The 19,959-nt window shown below is 39.9% G+C and overlaps 1 protein-coding gene and 1 long non-coding RNA gene across 2 annotated transcripts in view; both read left to right on the top strand.

Annotated features, from left to right (window-relative positions):
• Positions 1-19,959, top strand: part of LOC125965689 (uncharacterized) — a 388,818-nt gene that overhangs the window by 134,444 nt on the left and 234,415 nt on the right. The window lies entirely within an intron of this gene.
• Positions 16,363-17,631, top strand: HDGFL1 (HDGF like 1). Its single transcript, XM_012534371.3, has one exon. It carries the CDS (start codon positions 16,455-16,457, stop codon positions 17,121-17,123), a length of 669 nt encoding a protein of 222 aa, XP_012389825.1. The 5' UTR covers positions 16,363-16,454; the 3' UTR covers positions 17,124-17,631.

The raw sequence follows: 19,959 nt of genomic DNA, 5'->3' as shown, positions 1-19,959 counted from the left end.
AATGTTTCAGGTTAGAATCTTTTCTCCTCAATTAACTTGCAAACTGCTAATGGGGAGGGTATGCATGACATTTTATAACTTCCTGATACCTAATTAAGATGTTATAAATTCATGCTTTGAGACCTTCCCTTTTTGATCCAACATATGGCAAATAGCAGATAAAATGTAAAAGATACAATTAAATAACTTGGACGTTCTAAAGGTACTGATAGACCAGAAATGGAAGGAAATGCAAAATGTTGAGAGAAACTAACACTGCAGGTCTGTTAGGATCTGAGGCTGGAAGCAAGAAGAGGTGGAGTCTGTGGGGTAGAAGGAAATACGGTCCCTCGTGTGCAGTGGTGAACTAGAGCTGGACCACTGTGGAGCTTCCTGACACTGAAAAGGCAGCTGAAAAAAGCCCTGACTTACTAATTTGGGGGGATACAATGTTTATAATGTTGCCTCTTATAAAGGCACAAAGAAGCAGACAGCCTCGCAGCCAGGCAACCTTGAGCCAAGCCACCACTTGGCAGCAGGGAATGAACTCATGACAGATTAAATGAAAAAAAGAGAAAAACATCAATAGTGGTTTTAAAATAAGTATGTTTAGAATCTCTAAAGGGACAGAGAAATGAATAACCACGAAAAGAATGAGAAATTATGAAGCCAAAACAGATATAAATGAAATAATGTAGGGTAAATATAAAAAAATTAGAAATCCTTAGAATGAAAACTATTGTTTTTGAAATGATCATAATTGGGATAACCTTTAAATGAGACACAAAGAATAAATAAATGGAAATACAGTTTTGGGAAGTTTGACAGAATGTAGCACAGTAGATAGAGACATAAAACATGAATAAGAGGTATGGGCTATAGATTGAGATAATTTAATGTAATTATATGTGTTCCAGAGGAGAACTGCAGAAATGTCTGAGGCTATATTTAAAAATGTAAGAATTTTCTGAACTGAGGACAGAGATGAGTTCAAAGTCTCCACCAAGTATCAGTCATAATAGATGAAAGTAAGTCCATACTCATACACGTCTTAATGAAACCGAAGTATATCAAGGATAACGAAGAGAAAGACATGATACTTGATAAGGAATGACCATCACACTGATGGCAGACTTCTCAGCAGCAATAATAAATGCTAGAAGAACACAGAATAATGGCTTCATAATCTTAAAGGAATGCAATTTTAAATATAAATTATATACCCAGCTAATATACTGTTTAATAATGAGGTTGTAATAAATACATTTTAGCTGTATAAAGCTAAGAGAATTGATCTATTACTCCATACCCTCACTAAAACAATTACTAAGTGACATATTTCCTTTAATGAAAGTAAGGGAAGAGTGTGTAAGAAATTAATGATAAAATATCTGAATAATTGTAATAAACTAATTGTAAAAAATAGCTATTATGAGCTTTTAAAAATATAAAATTTTAGACAATTACAAAGTTGAGTGTTAGGGCTACTAAAAACATGCTCAAGTCTTTAGATTTGGTTAGAAAAAATTGTAGTTCTGCATGTTAAATAATAATTACTGAAGGAAGAGTTACCAACCAGCAAAGGGGAACCAGCAAAGGGGAAAACAATAATAATAATGATGATAATGATTATGATACTAACTTTATCTATCCACTGGAAGGTGAAACAGCAGAGAGGAAAAAAATAAAGAACACTCTGAAGGCCTAATAAGTCACAAAATGACATGGTAGACATAGAATTCATCACCACATATTAAGAAGGTTACAGTCTCTTGATAAAATATTAGATTGAAAGCAATCTACCTATACAGTTGGGTTGGACCTCCACGTGGGGTGGGGGGTAGGGCTCAGCATCCGCAGATTTGATCCACAGCTGGTTGAGTCCACAGATGTGGAACCTGGAATGTGGGGTGGGGTGGGGGCGGGGGCTACTGTACTGTCCCATTTTATACAACAGACTTGAGCATCCGTGGATTTGGGGTATCAGAGGAGGCAGGTGGAGAGTGTCTTGGAACCAATGCCCTGCCTATACGGAGAGACTGTATACTGGTTTCAAGGGTATAATTAAACAAAATGGCATAGAAAAATTAAAGAGCTATTAACTATTTTGAAATGCTAATTTAAAAAAACTCCTGCAGCATCATTAATACCAAAGTAGAATTTAAAGCAAAAGCCTTCAATAGGGCAGTTATTTCACTCTGATAAAATGAAGATTCTAATAGATGCAAAACAATATAAAAATAAAGAATATGCAGGTACTTAACAATAATAAAGCCTTCAAATGCACAAAGCAGAACAAACCTAATTTGAAGGAAATTGACTAATCTAGAAATAATCCATGGAAAATCGTTACATATTTTTATCTTAATTAAATAAAATAGACAAACTATTAGCAAGTATATAGAACTATTGAACAAAACAAGACTGCTCATGTATACTGATAATTTAAAAGTGTGTAAATTATAAAAACAGTTCACAAATAATGTTTCAAAATATATCAAAGGATTGATATAACACAGACCACCTAATATGGTTAAAATATTCTACACTCATCATGTCTTACCCACAGCACTAGCTTTCTAGTAGCCACATGGTAAGCACTCAGATATGGATTACCTGAACTAGTGTCCTAAAAGATACATTATATTCTAGATTTCAGTTTTTGCTGTTTTCTACATATGTAGCCTACAAACTCCCTGTCAATTCATAGGAGTCCTAGAAAGTAAATAGAAGAAAAAACTGAGAAAACTGAGCGAAACCAGATTAGTCTTTCCCAATATGATAAAGCTATATACTTTCATTCTTTCATTTTTTTCCAGTTAAAGTGTGAAGCAGCTAAAATTAGTGAAGACAAAAGAACCCAATTAATTACTTCAAAATTATAATAGACTGAAGCATCATTAATTAATTACTTATTAATTAGCATTACATTGTTCAATTTAACAGTTAAGCATTTTGTATTTATCTGTTCAATGAAAACTTTACTGATTTTGCTTTTACTCAAAGAGAAAACAGCTTGGTCAGCCATCATGAAACAAGATGGTAGCTGATAAAAAGCTCAGAATATATGCCCTTTGAAAACTTAAAAGATTCTCTTACATGGTTAGAGTTTACAGTTATAAATATCTGAGGATAAAAAGAAAGGCTGGACATTTTAAAAGGTAGATATTTTATCTATAATATTTATATTGGAGTGATATCATGTCTGTACCATTATTGCTTGTTGTGTGGTTAACATCGTTTTACCTTTATAAATATCTGCCAATCACAGATCAGCGGTATAATTACTGTTCTACTTAGATATATTTCATTGTGAGGAACAGAGGCTCACTCAGACACCCTTAAGATTAAATCTGCACCCTTCATTTCTTCCTCCCCAAATGCCATCATCAAAGATATACATATTTGATAACACTATTTTTAATGTAATGTTTTTAATGTAAGGATGCATGTAAACTGAACTCAAATTGTAACAGGAAAAACCTCACGGACTGAAACTGCTCTCTGAACTGACAGTTTTCTCCATCTCACTTTTATGATCCTTCTAGTAACTTACTGTTCATGACAGGTCTGCTCTCTTAGCATCTGCTTCACTCTTCTCTCTTCATTTTCTCCAAACCAACTTCTCTGGTTGCTTATAGGTTGCATTTCCTCAATGACTGTGCTCACGATGAATAGATGGGCAGGCAAAAAAAGGAGAAAGGCAGTAGAGCAAAGTGTTTTAAGAATTGAGAAAACAAAGTGCTTACAACAGGGTGTGGCATATATGTGCTCAATAAATGGTAGTTAAAAATTAGTTCTATTGTAATTTTACTTATTATGAATATATTCCTGTTATGGTTGTACTTTGACAAGCAGAAACAGAGTATTGGCTTTTGTTATATCTGATTTTTTTAAACATCTTTATTGGAGTATAATTGCTTTACAATGGTGTGTTACTTTCTGCTTTACAACAAAATGAATCAGTTATATATATACGTATGTTCCCATATCTCTTCCCTCTTGCATCTCCCTCCCTCCCACCCTCCCTGTCCCACCCCTCCAAGTGATCACAAAGCACGGAGCTGATCTCCCTGTGCTATGCGGCTGCTTCCCACTAGCTATCTATTTTACGTTTGGTAGTGTATATATGTCCATGCCACTCTCTCTCTTTCTCCCAGCTTACCCTTCCCCCTCCCGATATCCTCAAGTCCATTCTCTAGTAGATTTGTGTCTTTATTCCCGTCTTACCCCTAGGTTCTTCATGACATTTTTTTCCCTTAAATTCCATATATATGTGTTAGCATAAGGTATTTGTCTCTCTCTTTCTGACTTACTTGACTCTGTATGACAGACTGTAGGTGTATCCACCTCATTACAAATAGCTCAATTTCGTTTCTTTTTATGGCTGAGTAATATTCCATTGTATATATGTGCCACATCTTCTTTATCCATTCATCCGATGATGGACGTTTAGGTTGTTTCCATCTCCGGGCTATTGTAAATAGAGCTGCAATGAACATTTTGGTACATGACTCCTTTTGAATTATGTTTTTCTCAGGGTATATGCCCAGTAGTGGGATTGCTGGGTCATATGGTAGTTCTACTTGTAGTTTTTTAAGGAACCTCCATACTGTTCTTCACAGTGGCTGTATCAATTTACATTCCCACCAACAGTGCAAGAGGGTTCCCTTTTCTCCACACCCTCTCTAGCATTTATTGTTTCTAGATTTTTTGATGATGGCCATTCTGACTGATGTGAGATGATATCTCATTGTAATTTTGATTTGCATTTCTCTAATGATTAGTGATGTTGAGCATTCTTTCATGTGTTTGTTGGCAGTCTGTATATCTTCTTTGGAGAAATGTCTGTTTAGGTCTTCTGCCCATTTCTGGATTGAGTTGTTTGTTTTTTTGTTATTGAGCTGCATGAGCTGCTTATAAATTTTGGAGATTAAGCCTTTGTCAGTTGCTTCATTTGCAAATATTTTCTCCCATTCTGAGGGTTGTCTTTTGGTCTTGTTTATGGTTTCCTTTGCTGTGCAAAAGCTTTGAAGTTTCATGAGGTCCCATTTGTTTATTTTTGTTTTTATTTCCATTTCTCTAGGAGTTGGGGCAAAAAGGATCTTGCTGTGATTTATGTCATAGAGTGTCCTCCTATGTTTTCCTCTAAGAGTTTGATAGTTTCTGGCCTTACATTTAGGTCTTTAATCCATTTTGAGTATATTTTTGTGTATGGTTTTAGGGAGTGATCTAATCTCATACTTATACATGTACCTGTCCAGTTTTCCCAGCACCACTTATTGAAGAGGCTGTCCTTTCTCCACTGTACATTCCTGCCTCCTTTATCAAAGATAAGGTAACCATATGTGTGTGGGATTATCTCTGGGCTTTCTATCCTGTTCCATTGATCTATCTGTTTTTGTGCCAGTACCATACTGTCTTGATTACTGTAGCTTTGTAGTATAGTCTGAAGTCAGGGAGCCTGATTCCTCCAGCTCCGTTTTTGGTTCTCAGTGTTGCTTTGGCTATTCAGGGTCTTTTGTGTTTCCATACAAGTTGTGAAATTTTTCGTTCTAGTTCTGTGAAAAATGCCAGTGGTAGTTTGATAGGTATTGCATTGAATCTGTAGATTGCTTTGGGTAGTACAGTCATTTTTACAATGTTGATTCTTCCAATCCAAGAACATGATATATCTCTCCATCTATTTGTATCATCTTTAATTTCTTTCATCAGTGTCTTATAATTTTCTGCATACAGGTCTTTTGTCTCCTTAGGTAGGTTTATTCCTAGATATTTTATTCTTTTTGTTGCAATGGTAAATGGGAGTGTTTTCTTGATTTCACCTTCAGATTTTTCATCATTAGTGTATAGGAATGCCAGAGATTTCTGTGCATTAATTTTGTATCCTGCTACTTTACCAAATTCATTGATTAGCTCTAGTAGTTTTCTTGTAGCATCTTTAGGATTCTCTATGTATAGTATCATGTCACCTGCAAACAGTGACAGCTTTACTTCTTCTTTTTCCAATTTGGATTCCTTTTATTTTCTTTTCTTCTCTGATTGCTGTGGCTAAAACTTCCAAAACTATGTTGAATAAGAGTGGTGAGAGTGGGCAACCTTGTCTTGTTCCTGATCTTAGTGGAAATGCTTTCAGTTTTTCACCATTGAGGACGATGTTGGCTGTGGGTTTGTCATATATGGCCTTTATTATGTTGAGGAAAGTTCCCTCTATGCCTACTTTCTGCAGGGTTTTTATCATAAATGGGTGTTGAATTTTGTCAAAAGCTTTCTCTGCATCTATTGAGATGATCATAGGGTTTTTCTCCTTCAATTTGTTAATATGGTGTATCACATTGATTGATTTGCATATATTGAAGAAGCCTTGCATTCCTGGAATAAACCCTACTTGATCATTGTGTATGATCCGTTTAATGTGCTGTTGGATTCTGTTTGCTAGTATTTTGTTGAGGATTTTTGCATCTACGTTCATCAGTGATATTGGCCTGTAGTTTTCTTTCTTTTTGACATCCTTGTCTGGTTTTGGTATCAGGGTGATGGTGGCCTCGTAGAATGAGTTTGGGAGTGTTCCTCCTTCTGCTATATTTTGGAAGAGTTTGAGAAGGATAGGTATTAACTCTTCTCTAAATGTTTGATAGAATGTGCCTGTGAAGCCATCTAGTCCTGGGCTTTTGTTTGTTGGAAGATTTTTAATCACAGTTTCAATTTCAGTGCTTGTGATTGGTCTGTTCATTTTTTCTATTTCTTCCTGATTCAGTCTTGGCAGGTTGTGCATTTCTAAGAATTTGTCCATTTCTTCCAGGTTGTCTGTTTTATTGGCATAGTAGTAATATCTCATGATCCTTTGTAATTCTGCAGTGTCAGTTGTTACTTCTCCTTCTTCATTTCTAATTGTATTGATTTGAGTCTTCTCCCTTTTTTTCTTGATGAGTCTGCCTAATGGTTAATCAATTTTGTTTATCTTCTCAAAGAACCAGCTTTTAGTTTTATTGATCTTTGCTATCGTTTCCTTCATTTCTTTTTCTTTTATTTCTGATCTGATTTTTATGATTTCTTTCCTTCTGCTAACTTTGGGGGTTTTTTGTTCTTCTTTCTCTAATTGCTTTAGGTGCAAGATTAGGTTGTTTATTCGAGATGTTTCCTGTTTCTTAAAGTAGGATTGTATTGCTATAAACTTCCCTCTTAGAACTGCTTTTGCTGTATCCCATAGATTTTGGGTCATTGTGTCTCCATTGTCATTTGTTTGTAGGTATTTTTTGATTTCCTCTTTGACTTCCTCAGTGATCACTTCGTTATTAAGAAGTGTATTGTTTTGCCTCCATGTGTTTGTATTTTTTACAGATCTTTTCCTGTAATTGATATCTAGTCTCATAGAATTGTGGTCGGAAAAAATACTTGATACAATTTAAATTTTCTTAAATTTACCAAGGCTTGATTTGTGACCCAAGATATGATCTAACCTGGAGAATGTTCCATGAGCACTAGAGAAAAATGTGTATTCTGTTGTTTTTGGATGGAATGTCCTATAAATATCAATTAAGTCCATCTTGTTCAATGTATCATTTAAAGCTTGTGTTTCCTTATTTATTTTCATTTTGGATGATCTGTACATTGGTGAAAGTGGGGTGTTAAAGACCCCTACTATGAATGTGTTACTGTCGATTTCCCCTTTTATGGCTGTTAGTATTTGCCTTATGTATTGAGGAGCTCCTATGTTGGGTGCATAAATATTTACAATTGTTGTATCTTCTTCTTGGATCGATCCCTTGATCATTATGTAGTGTCCTTCTTTGTCTGTTCTAATAGTCTTTATTTTAAAGTGTATTTTGTCTGATATGAGAATTGCTACTCCAGCTTTCTTTTGGTTTCCATTTGCATGAAATATCTTTTTCCATCCCCTTACTTTTCAGTCTGTATGTGTCTCTAGGTCTGAAGTGGGTCTCTTGTAGACAGAAAATATATGGGTCTTGTTTTTGTATCCATTGAGCCAATCTGTGTCTTTTGGTGGGAGCATTTAGTTCATTTACATTTAAGGTAATTATCGATATGTATGTTCCGATTCCCATTTTCTTAATTGTTTTGGATTCGTTATTGTAGGTATTTTCCTTCTCTTGTGTTTCTTGCCTAGAGAAGTTCCTTTAGCAGTTTTAGTAGAGCTGGTTTGGTGGTGCTGAACTCTCTCAGCTTTTGCTTGTCTGTAATGGTTTTAATTTCTCCATCAAATCTGAATGAGATCCTTGCTGGGTAGAGCAATCTTGGTTGCAGGTTTTTCTCCTTCATCACTTTAAATATGTCCTGCCTCTGCCTTCTGGCTTACAGAGTTTCTGCTGAAAGATCAGCTGTTAACCTTATGGGGATTTCCTTGTGTGTTATTTGTTGTTTCTCCCTTGCTGCTTTTAATATGTTTTCTTTGTATTTAATTTTTGACAGTTTGATTAATATGTGTCTTGGCATATTTCTCCTTGGATTTATCCTGTGTGGGACTCTCTGTGCTTCCTGAACTTGATTAACTATTTCCTTTCCCATATTAGGGAAGTTTTCAACTATACTCTGTTCAAATATTTTCTCAGTCCCTTTCTTTCTCTCTTCTTCTTCTGGAACCCCTATAATTCGAATGTTGGTATGTTTAATGTTGTCCCAGAGGTCTCTGAGACTGCCCTCAGTTCTTTTCATTCTTTTTTCTTTATTCTGCTCTGCAGTAGTTATTTCCACTATTTTATCTTCCAGGTCACTTATCCGTTCTTCTGCCTCAGTTATTCTGCTATTGATCCCTTCTAGAGTATTTTTAATTTCATTTATTGTGTTGTTCATCGTTGTTTGTTTCATCTTTAGTTCTTCTAGGTCCTTGTTAAATGTTTCTTGCATTTTGTCTATTCTATTTCCAAGATTTTGGATCATCTTTACTATCATTATTCTGAATTCTCTTTCAGGTAGACTGCCTATTTCCTCTTCATTTGTTAGGTCTGGTGGGTTTTTATCTTACTCCTTCATCTGCTGTGTGTTTTTCTGTCTTCTCATTTTGCTTATCTTACTGTGTTTGGGGTCTCCTTTTTGCAGGCTGCAGGTTCGTAGTTCCCATTGTTTCTAGTGTCTGTCCCCAGTGGCTAAGGTTGGTTCAGTGGGTTGTGTAGGCTTCCTGGTGGAGGGGACTAGTGCCTGTGTTCTGGTGGATGAGGCTGGATCTTGTCTTTCTGGTGGGCGGGTCCATGTCTGGTGGTGTGTTTTGGGGTGTCTGTAGACTTATTATGATTTTGGGCAGCCTCTCTGCTAATGCGTGGGGTTGTGTTCCTGTCTTGCTAGTTGTTTGGCATAGGATGTCCAGCACTGTAGCTTGCTGGCCGTTGAGTGAAGCTGGGTGCTGGTGTTGTGATGGAGATCTCTGGGAGATTTTCACCATTTGATATTATGTGGAGCTGGGAGGTCTCTTGTGGACCAGTGTCCTGAAGTTGGCTCTCCCACGTCAGAGGCACAGCACTGACTCCTGGATGCACCACCAAGAGACTTTCATCCACTCGACTCAGAATAAAAGGGAGAAAAAGTAGAAAGAAAGAATTAGTAGAAGAAAGAAAGAAAGGAAAGAAAGGAAGGAAGGAAGGAAAGAAGGAAGAGAGAGAGAGAGAAAGAAAGAAAGAAGGGAGGGAGGGAGGGAGGAAGGAAGGAGAGAAGGAAGGAAAGAAAGAAGATAAAGTAAAATAAAATAAAGTAAGATAAAATATAATAAATTTATTAAAATAAGAATATAATTATTAAGAGAAAAAAAAACAAAAGAAAAAAAACGGACGGATAGAGCCCTAGGACAAATGGTGGAAGCAAAGCTATACAGAGAAAATCTCAGACAGAAGCATGCACATACACCCTCACAAAAAAAGGAAAAGGGGGGAAAAAATCATAAATCTTGCTCTCAAAGTCCACCTCCTCACTTTGGGATGATTCGTTTTCTGTTCATGTATTCCGCAGATGCAGGGTACATCAAGTTGATTGTGGAGATTTAATCCGCTACCTCTGAGGCTGCTGGGAGAGATTTCCCTTTCACTTCTTTGTTCTCACAGCTCCCAGAGGCTCAGCTTTGGATTTGGCCCCGCCTCTGCGTGTAGGTCGCCTGAGGGCGTGTGTTCTTCGCTCAGACAGGATGGGGTTAAAGGAGCCGCTGATTCAGGGGCTCTGGCTCACTCAGGCCTGGGCGGAGGGGTGGGGTGAGGAGGGAGGGGCACGGCGTGCGGGGCGGGCCTGCGCGGCAGAGGCCGGTGTGACGTTGCAGCAGCCTGAGGCGCGCCGTGTGTTCTCCCGAGGAAGTTGTCCCCCCGGGACCCTGGCAGTGGCGGGCTGCACAGGCTCCCCGGAAGGGTGGTGTGGATAGTGACCTGTGCTCGCACAGAGGCTTCTTGGTGGCAGCAGCAGCAGCCTTAGCGTCTCATGCCCGTCTCTGGGGTCCGCGCTTTTAGCCGCGGCTCGCGCCCGTCTCTGGAGCTCCTTTAAGCAGCGCTCTGAATCCCCTCTCCTCTCGCACCAGGTACGTGGGGGGGTTTTTGCCTTTTGGGAGGTCTGAGGTCTTCTGCCAGCGTTCAGTAGGTGCTCCGTAGGAGTTGTTCCACGCGTAGATGTATTTCTGGTGTATCTGTGGGGAGGAAGGTGATCTCCGCGTCTTACTCTTCCGCCATCTTCCCGGAAGCCCTGTTATATCTGATTCTGAAGAGCAAAGATGACAAAACTGTATCCTGTTTTATTTAAGTATTTCATTTTTACAAGTATCCAAAATACTGTATTTTGTCTAAGAAGAAATTTATTTTCACCATGAAGAACGAGCGACCAAAGAGAAAAGTGATGATAATATTTGTGCAAAGAGTCATCATTTATGTTATACAGGACATTTTACTGAGGCATTTAAAAGTGTTTTTATCATCAACTCCGTTTTTAAAGTAAACTCTGAAAAAGAGAGAGGCGTTGCTTGTTGAAGTTTGAGCGCAAATGCTGGTTTAGGAAAGTTATGTCGAATTTCTACTGTTCTGCTTTTCTTTTACTTGACCTCTACTTCGTGCTTTATGAGTTTTTGAATATATGAAAAACCACTAAACTAACTCCTGAGAGTACTTATTTATTTATTCCAACCAATAACATACATGTTCCCTAGTACAGAAAAACCTAATCTGTTTGGAAGGCCAAATATTTCTTTTGCAGTGTTTAAAAAGAGAAAGTCATCCACCTCCAATAATCCTCTGGTTAAAGGATAGCTACCAACTCAATACAGATATTGCTAAACTAAAATTAAACGAAAAATTAGTCATTTTGTAATAGTGAGATAGGAAAAAGTTGATAAGTCAAAATGATTATCTACCTCCACATACCATTATCATAATTCAAAATTAGACATCTTGGCTTAAAAAAATTTCCTCCTTTTCATTATCATGCACACTGTTGATGATTTCCTTAAATGGAAATCGTATAAATTATTTATTCCCAAAGATTAATATTTTGGTAATTATATCAAAAGCTAGGAAACTGTTGGAAGGAAGAGTAAGACAATTGAGGTGAAGACTGAAGTTATATCATCAAAAACTTCAGCATGATTTTCTGAAAACTTTGGTCGTTTTAACCATTTATATGATAGCTTATTATAATGGCAAGAAGTATAAAACTGAAATTGCAATGCCAAGTTCCATATTTGCTTATAGAGATGACGTTGTTGATCTTGGATCTTTAAAAATGTATTTTTAGTGCATGAAGAACACACCCCCTCCAAAAAATAGGAAAAAAAATATGATTATAATAAAATTAAAGGAACATTGGCAAGGTGTCAAGCTAAATTTGGAACCGGAAACAATCTGAGTGAGGAAAAAACAATAGTTAGAAGAAAAGATATGTATCACATACTGCAAAAAAAAAAAAAAAGCCAAACAAAACCAAAACAAAAACTGCACTTTAATAAAATAAATAAAATAGAGCTAGTACTGGCTATTTTAATAGTAATGGCTAATAGTAATTGAACACTTAACAGGTACCAGGCAACATACTTGACACATTGTTCTGTTTATTTTAAGCAGCCTTTCTCTCAAATGGGTACTACATTGGGATCCACGTTTTAGATTTAAGGCACTGGGTTTCACATAGGCTAGTAAATTACCTATGTTATGTATTTTGTCCTGCCTTTCACTCAACTTCATGTTGTAAGAATTTCCAAGTTATTAAATTATACTTTAAAAACTCTAAACACACAGAAGATGGCCATTTAATTATATAATTGTTATGTAAATAGACCATGTTATATGTGCCCAATCCCCAATTATTGAATACTCACCAGCATTGATAACTTGTTTAAACGTTGCTAATTATGTAGATTTTTAAAAACCTCATATATTTTCAAGTGGCAGAGTTTGACTAAGTATCATGCAAGATTCAAATTACAAAAATATTATTATTATTTACCACATTTTATTTAAATTTTTTTCCAAAGAGTAGTTTTCAGAAGTTTTAAGTGCTCCCAAATCAGTGTAATGAAATATTATTCTTAAGCAGCCACGTTTATTCATTTCAGAGTGGCAGTTTTCTTTCCATGGCTGCTAAAACAGCAATTTTGCAAACAATTCTGAAATCTCTCCATTTGCCCCCTCCTACACCCTACCCCGTAACATTTATGATTAGCCAAGGGGGCCCAAATCACCAGCACACATACAGCACTGGGAAAATCTGCACTCTCATCTCTCCCCCCACCCCCAATCCCATCATCAAGTTAGATACAGATTTGACACACTAGTCAAATTGATAATGATACAGCTCCTTGGAAACTTCCTTTAAATTATCCTTTAGCTGCCGGACATCCCCACTGATACCAAGTTTATCTCCACCCCCAGCAGATCCCTTGGATTTTAGAAATCCCTGAGGCTTTAAAGGTTAGGCTACGTGTACGCTGATAAAATGTAGAGGTGACAAAATATAGAGGTAGCTCACCTCCTGTGACTTTTAAAGAAAGGAGGGTGGGGGGATTTTCTACCCGTGGTGGGATAGGGGATTTACTTTCTGTGTAATTATGTCTGCTAGAACATTTTAGAAAGAAAAGCCTTGACCCCAAATACCAACCATGTATAAACACTTCTGTTGTATAAACAGAGGCGGCTAATATTTTTTAATGAAACAAAAGCACATAGAAAACAATTACATTTATTTTAAATCATAGTTTATACCAAAGTAATTGAATTTAGAAATAATTAAACAAGAAAACATCCATTGGATATCTAGTCTTTCTGCTGTACAATTACATTGTTTTATTGCCCATGTTTCATAATTGTTGCCAAGCAGCTTTTAAATCCTATCATTAGTTTTCCAGAAAAGGAAACTGTGATGTGTTATCTGTTCTGGAATCTAAGGTGTTTTGATAGGTTTGCTGCTGCTGCTGAAATTAGGTCCTTTTTACAAACAGACGGTCTTGATACTTTGGATTTTATTCGAAATATCTGAGCTCAAGGAGATCTAGTTTCTGAAAATTAATAATAATAGTTGCTCCTGAGAACTTTGTTTATATACTAGCCAAATCTAAACCTAACCAAGTTACCATGAACACTACTTACCTACTCTTGTCACTTTGAGCAAAAGAGAGACAATAACTTTAAGAACAAGTTGGTTTCAAGGGTAAAAGAAGCAAAGATCCTACTATTTAATTGCATCATGGAGCATGCAAGTGTCAGAGGACGGGAATATCTGTCAAAGTGGTATCCAACTCTAAATGCATTAAACTTTTTGCTCAACCTTCCTCTTATTCTCCCCTTTTAGTGGTTTTTTAAAAAATATTTATTTATTTTATTTTATTTTGGCTGTGCTGGGTCTTAGTTGTGGCATGCGGGCTTCTTAGTTGCGGCATGGGGGCTTCTTAGTTGTGGCGTGTGGGATCTAGTTCCCTGACCAGGGATCGAACCCGGGCCCCCTGCATTGGGAGTGTGGAGCCTTACCCACTGCACCACCAGGGAAGTCCCTCTCCCCTTTTTGGAATTAGCTACCATTAGGTGATAAATCTAGTCAAAGAATGCTGTTTTAAAAATAGTATTTCCAAAGAACAAGAACTTTTATGTTGTTTCATACAGAAGTTGTGCTGGATATGTAATTCCATATGTAATATGGAATTCCATGTGTAGTAAAGAATTTGGCTGGCGGATAACTTGTCTTCATTCTTCAGTGTCCTTATTCATGACTTTACTCCTTTTGACATATTTTTCCTTCATTCAGCCTAATAATAATAATAGCCTGATCCCATCCATAATGAAATTCTACGTCATACTTGTTAGTACATCATAGAACTTTATACCCATTGTCTGGACTTTCATGCCCATAATCTCATTAATATATATAACAATCCTGAGGGAAATTATAAATATTACTTTAAACATCTTAAGATCATGTAACAGAGGCTCAGAAATATTATCTATTCCCAGCTTTACAAGGCTGGTAAACAAGTGAAGGATACTAGAATTCCTTCTAGTACATCTGCCGCTACTCCTCCCAAAAGCCTTGCCCTAGTAACCACACTCCCATTGGTTTTTCCTAGAATTACTTCAATATTTATGTAAGAACACATGATTTAGCACTTGAAGACTAGCTTGCATTTCTCTGTAATGAAGTCCCTGATGCTTTCGCTCTTAAATTATATTTTAAAGTCCTCAAAAAGCAGCATCTTTTGTGCCAGCCCTTAACACCACACACAGAGTATTAGTGGGTAATGGGTGGAGGTACAAAAATGACACTTCTTTGCCTAATAGAATATCTATTACCCTTTGTAGATCTGGATCGTTCTTTATTAGATCCTCTTGCCTCTACTTCCTGACTTTTTGTTTCCGCCTCAGATCCCTACCTGTTCACCTGCAGTGATTCAACTACCCAACAATCTTTGATGTTTGGCTTATACCCATGTGATCCTTTTGCCGAAGATCACTCTCAACTAGAGCAGCTGTAGTCGAGGCCTTCCGACCACAACGGCATAACTAAGTACCCTTTTTGGGCATGTGTCGATGTTACTTAATTGGTAAAGTTGTAGCTATTCGTGGGGCAGATAAGCGTTCTAAGAAAATGGCTTGACAGAAGAGCTAAAAGAAGTTGTTTAGAATTATCAAAGTCTATCGTACTTGTTTTGCCTTGTTGGGAGAAGAGAACTTCTTTTGCCCAGAACAGGTCTCCACCACCCAGAGGTAAAATGGCTGATGCAACCCAGCAAAGCAGAAACAAATTTGAGTTATACTGAAATGGGTTAGTGGTTCTAATTCTCCACTGGTCACTGCTGGTTACACTAGGAAAAAACATCTATGCAATTAAATACACAAATTGATATTGAAAGGTCTTTGTCATAATAGCCAAGAGTACTAGTATGACAAATTTGGCTAGGTTTCAGAGTGCAAGCTCACAGCTAGCTAGCAGGACTCAAAAAAGATGCAGACAAATGTGTAACGACTGCAGTTACAGGGAAACTCCCATAATTATCACTTAAGGAGAACAAGTCTATTCTTAAAATAGTCTCTCAGCTGAAATGATTCTTTTTTAGTCTGTAGCCCCCAGGAAGTTCTAGATAGTAACAAGATATTTGATATGAGCAGAGCTCTACCTAATTCTTAAGCCCAATTTTCCCCTCTTGATGAGGATACTGAGAGCATTTGATAGCATTTCCGTGTTATAACCACCAAGAGATAAGAGTCTTCTCTCTCAAAATATGCAAGAATCAATGAAAGGGTAAGGGCCATGCCCAGCATCCCATGTAAAGGAGGAAATTTTGACATGGCTGGTTTGCCATGGTCATGAGGCTGCTCTATACATTTTGTGACCCCCCCCCCCCCAAAGTTTAGGACACCAGTTTCCAAGAGATGTGCACTCTAGACATCCTGCCAGCGTTGCTGACTCTATTCCTTTGCCTCCACTCTATTCTTGAATCCCCTTGCAGGCACCAGTGTTAGCTCTCAAGGAAATCAGAAAACGGGTGTAACCACTGACTCAGGCAACTCCTGAGGCAAGAGTGGAGTTTTCTGTAATGAGCAGATCGGGGTCCCCACGGATACTGCAAATCTGCGCTAGCCTGTTACTAGTTTCATCGAAATGTGTGCTAATCGTGTCACTGCGTTTTCTTGCCACCCTGCCCCATCTCTCCCTTGCTAGGCCACTCTGGCTGACACAGTAAACGATGCCACCTTCACAGCCGGGTGCCCTAGCGATTGATCCGCAGAGGATCCCCGTCAGCACAACCGCCACCCGGGATACCCAAGCTCTTGGCTCTCTCGTTCTAGAAACCCCGGCGTCGACGGTGGGGCCCAGCGGGCTTTGGGTCTCCGAGATAATGCACTTCGCACTAGAACCTTCTCAGGGCTCCTAGGTGTGGCGCCCGGCGGTGCGCGCGAGAGCTCCCTGGGTGGGGGGAGGGGGGCTTGCGCAGCCCGAGCCCAGTAGCCGCTGCCCCGGCGCGCCGTCGTGGGTCGCCCTTTCCAGCTGCTGCCGAGGCCAGGTCCGCAGCCATGTCGCGGTTCTGCCGGCGCAAGTACAAGAGCGGGGACTTGGTGTTCGCCAAGTTAAAGGGCTACGCCCACTGGCCGGCCAGGATCGAGCAAACGGCCGAGGCCAACCGCTACCGAGTGTTTTTCTTCGGGACCCACGATACGGCCTTCCTGGGACCCAAGCACCTCTTCCCGTACGAGGAGTCCAAGGAGAAGTTCGGCAAACCCAGCAAGAGGAGGGGCTTCAGCGAGGGGCTGTGGGAGATCGAGAACAACCCCGCCGTCCAGGCTCCTGGTTACCAGTTCGCCCAGGGGAAGAGCTGCGGCGAGGGGCCTGAGCCCGAGCCGGAGGCCACCGAGGGCTGTGGGGACCCGGAGAGCCACACCAACGGCGGCGGCGGCGCCGAGCCGGGGGAGCCGGGCGTCGACCCGCCGGCCGAGGAGGAGAACGAAAAGGGGCCGCTGAAGAGGAGCGCCAGGGACCCGCCGAAGGACATCCCCAAGCGTCCCAAGGAGGCTGATTCGGAAGAAGGGGAGGAGATGGAGGAGGCGGCCACCGCGGCGGAGGATGCGAAGCCGCTCCTCGTGGAGCCAGAGAACGGGCCGCCGCCGGGGGAGCAGGGGCGGGAGGAAGAGGCTGCTGAGAGAGAGGCCGAGGCCCCGGGCGTCGGAGGCCGTGAGAGCCAGTAGTCACCAAAGTTTACAGAAGAGCCCCCGCCCCGTTCCTGCTGCGGCCTGGCTGTTACTTGGGGAACTGGCCACGGCCTGCAAACTGGCACCCCGCTCTCCTCCCACTCTCCCTTTCCACCCCCGGCCCTTGGGGACTGAGCTGGATGCGGCAGGCCACCAGGCCCTCACTTCTGTGCCCTCACACCACTGGGATCTGAGTCGGGGCCTCTGCTCCCTGGGATGAGATGAGACCACCGTGCCCCCTCCCTGCCTGCAACTGTTTGCTAGCGCTTCCGTTGGGGCCTGGACCAGCCATTTCCCCCTCATGACATCCCTCCGCCCCTCCCCTCGGGCATTATGGAGCTCCACTTTGGAATCAGGGGTGGGAGTGTCGGAAGGGGTGAAGGAGGAGCAGGGGGTACTTCCAGGGGCCTGCCAGGGACACCCCTCAAACTGTGGTGGGGCGGGGGTGGCGTCTCCTTGAACTCCTGTCCACTCCTCTCAGGCCTATTGTATCGGAGGCCTAGTTGCTGAGCTCCCAGGCCTATTGTATCGGAGGCCTAGTTGCTGAGAAAGTGGGACAGCTTATGCGGGAGGGGTCTCCCTTTTGCCGACCCAGGGAATTATGGGAGTTGTAGTTTTCCATCACATAATTTGGGCACTTCCAAGTTGTTTGTGCAATCATAAATTTAGCTTTGACTAGCTTCTTGGATTGGAAGGTTGAGGAGCATCTGTCCCCATTTAGATCTTTAGAGCCACACGGGATGTTCTGAGAAGACCCCTGGCCACCCCTCTTCCTCTTCCCACAGTTCAAGGCCACCCTACAGTCATATACATCACCCAGGCATAAAAGAAATGGGCATGCCTCCATCCTGTTCCTAGCTCTGCCGTTGCTACCCCCATTTCTGAGATGAACTAGGAGGTTCCCTTTCTACTTGGGGTTTGATGACTTGTTTTGTAGTTAAGGTTCGGTCAGTGTTCCTTTGCAGTGTCACTTCCCATTCATATTCCCCAACCTGGTCCCCTCAGTTCTGTCACCAGATCTGATATGTAACTGGCTCAGAAGACAGAGGGAAGCACGGGGCCCCTCCCCACCTCCTCCTAGTGGTCTCTCTATGCCTTCCTTCGTCTTTGGTCTCTTTCACCCCTGCCCTTCTCCCTTGGGCTCTGATAAAAAATTGTTGACTGTAGCTTTGGAAGTTTAGATCTGAATTTTTTCAGTTCTAAGGAAATAAAACACGTTGATTACTTTAAACAAATCTCGGGTCTATTCCTTTGGTTTCTGAAGAATTGGCCCTTAAATGTAACGATCCTCTTGTTTTCTATACATCCTATGTTAAAAGCAATTATTTGTAATGTACAGGTGTCTTTTAGAATCACCCTCGATAAACCTTTGTTATCTTAAGGTCTGTACCCTTCACTCTGTCTGTGATAATCACTGCCACTGATTAGAATGAACAGAAATAAGTCAACTTAAGATGTTTGAATGGTGACACCTGGGACAGTAACTGAGTTTCTAATACTGTACATGCTTTGCCAAACAACAGATTTGGTCCTTTTGTTGTTGCTGCTTTCCCAGATCTTCTCACTACTCTTCTCCAACACCTTTTACAGGAGAAAAAAGGCAGTTGCTTTTTATTTCCAGTTCTTAAAATAAGGTAGTAGCTGCAGAATATTTTGTATCTTTTCAATGCTTTGTGCAAATATCTGGGGATATTTAGATCTACTTAATGATAATCACATGCTGGGTTCCAGTTTCTGTATTTGTCAACAGTGCATGCATGCAGAGGCTTACTAAATACTGGAGTCCTTCTCACAGAACATGCCAGGCCATCACTAACCAGCAGGGTTAGCAACAACAGACACATCAGATGAATCCTTGCTTTTCAACTACTGCTGTTACAATAATATTAATACTAAGAGTTACTATTCAATGAACGTTTACCATGTGCTGAGAAGAATGGCCTCATTCAATCATTGTAATCTGGCAAGGTAGATATTAGTATTCAGCTTTCCCATTGGAAGCAGCTCTGGTTCAGAGAGGTTAAGTGATTTTTCTTACACTTCACAGAAAAGTCAAGATTCAAATACAGACTTTGCTGGTCCAAGCCTAAGCTTTTTCCCCGAATTGCACATTTAGAAAGCACTAACCATGAAATCAGAAGTTAAAAAAAAAATTTATTTTAGTATCAATAACAAGTAATCATGGGAGTAGTTTATATTGAGTCTCTAAAAGTGAGTCAGGCTGTATACTATATTCTACACATAATGTCTTTATTAATACAACTACTCAGTTAGGTACCTACTATTATCTCTCTTTCAAAGCTGAGGGAGCTGCAGTTCAGAGTTGTTAAGTATTTTCCCAAGGTCAGACGACTAGTAAGTGAACCAAAATTCAAAGGCAGGTCTTTCTCATTCTAATCAGAGGTGTTTTGTTTTATTACATTTTATTGTTTGCTATTGTATAAAACTTCCTATTGAATAAAATGGGAGTACTTGCCCTCTACTATTTTGAAGTGAACGTTTAGAAATTTGTGTGGCAAAGACTATATTAGCAAACATTGCTTGTGGCGTGTAAGAAAAATCATTTGGGGCATCTGACAGTTGTCATTAACTGACTTCGGGAAGTGATGAGGACAACAGCACATTCAGTATTTTTCAAGGAGTTTGTGACTGTAAGAAGTTTGAATGTGGGCCGTATATTTGCCACAGACACAGGCATGTGATTTTGATGAGGTTTTCATGGAGGCATATCTTCCGAAATGATTCAATAACCTGAAAGATAGAAAATGAAATCACTACCATTTGAGTCTTTCTCTTTGTATTATTTCTTTCTTCCTTTTTTTTGTTTCAGATG

The sequence above is a fragment of the Orcinus orca genome, chromosome 10, assembly GCF_937001465.1.
Source record: "Orcinus orca chromosome 10, mOrcOrc1.1, whole genome shotgun sequence".
Classification (NCBI taxonomy): domain Eukaryota; kingdom Metazoa; phylum Chordata; class Mammalia; order Artiodactyla; family Delphinidae; genus Orcinus; species Orcinus orca.
The sequence above is the reverse complement of the archived record's forward strand: the minus strand, read 5'-3'. Positions and strand labels throughout refer to the sequence as shown.

What these genes read in the sequence shown, in the direction of transcription:
- HDGFL1 (XM_012534371.3), top strand. Translation starts at nt 16,455, where the DNA reads ATGTCGCGGTTCTGCCGGCGCAAGTACAAGAGCGGGGACTTGGTGTTC.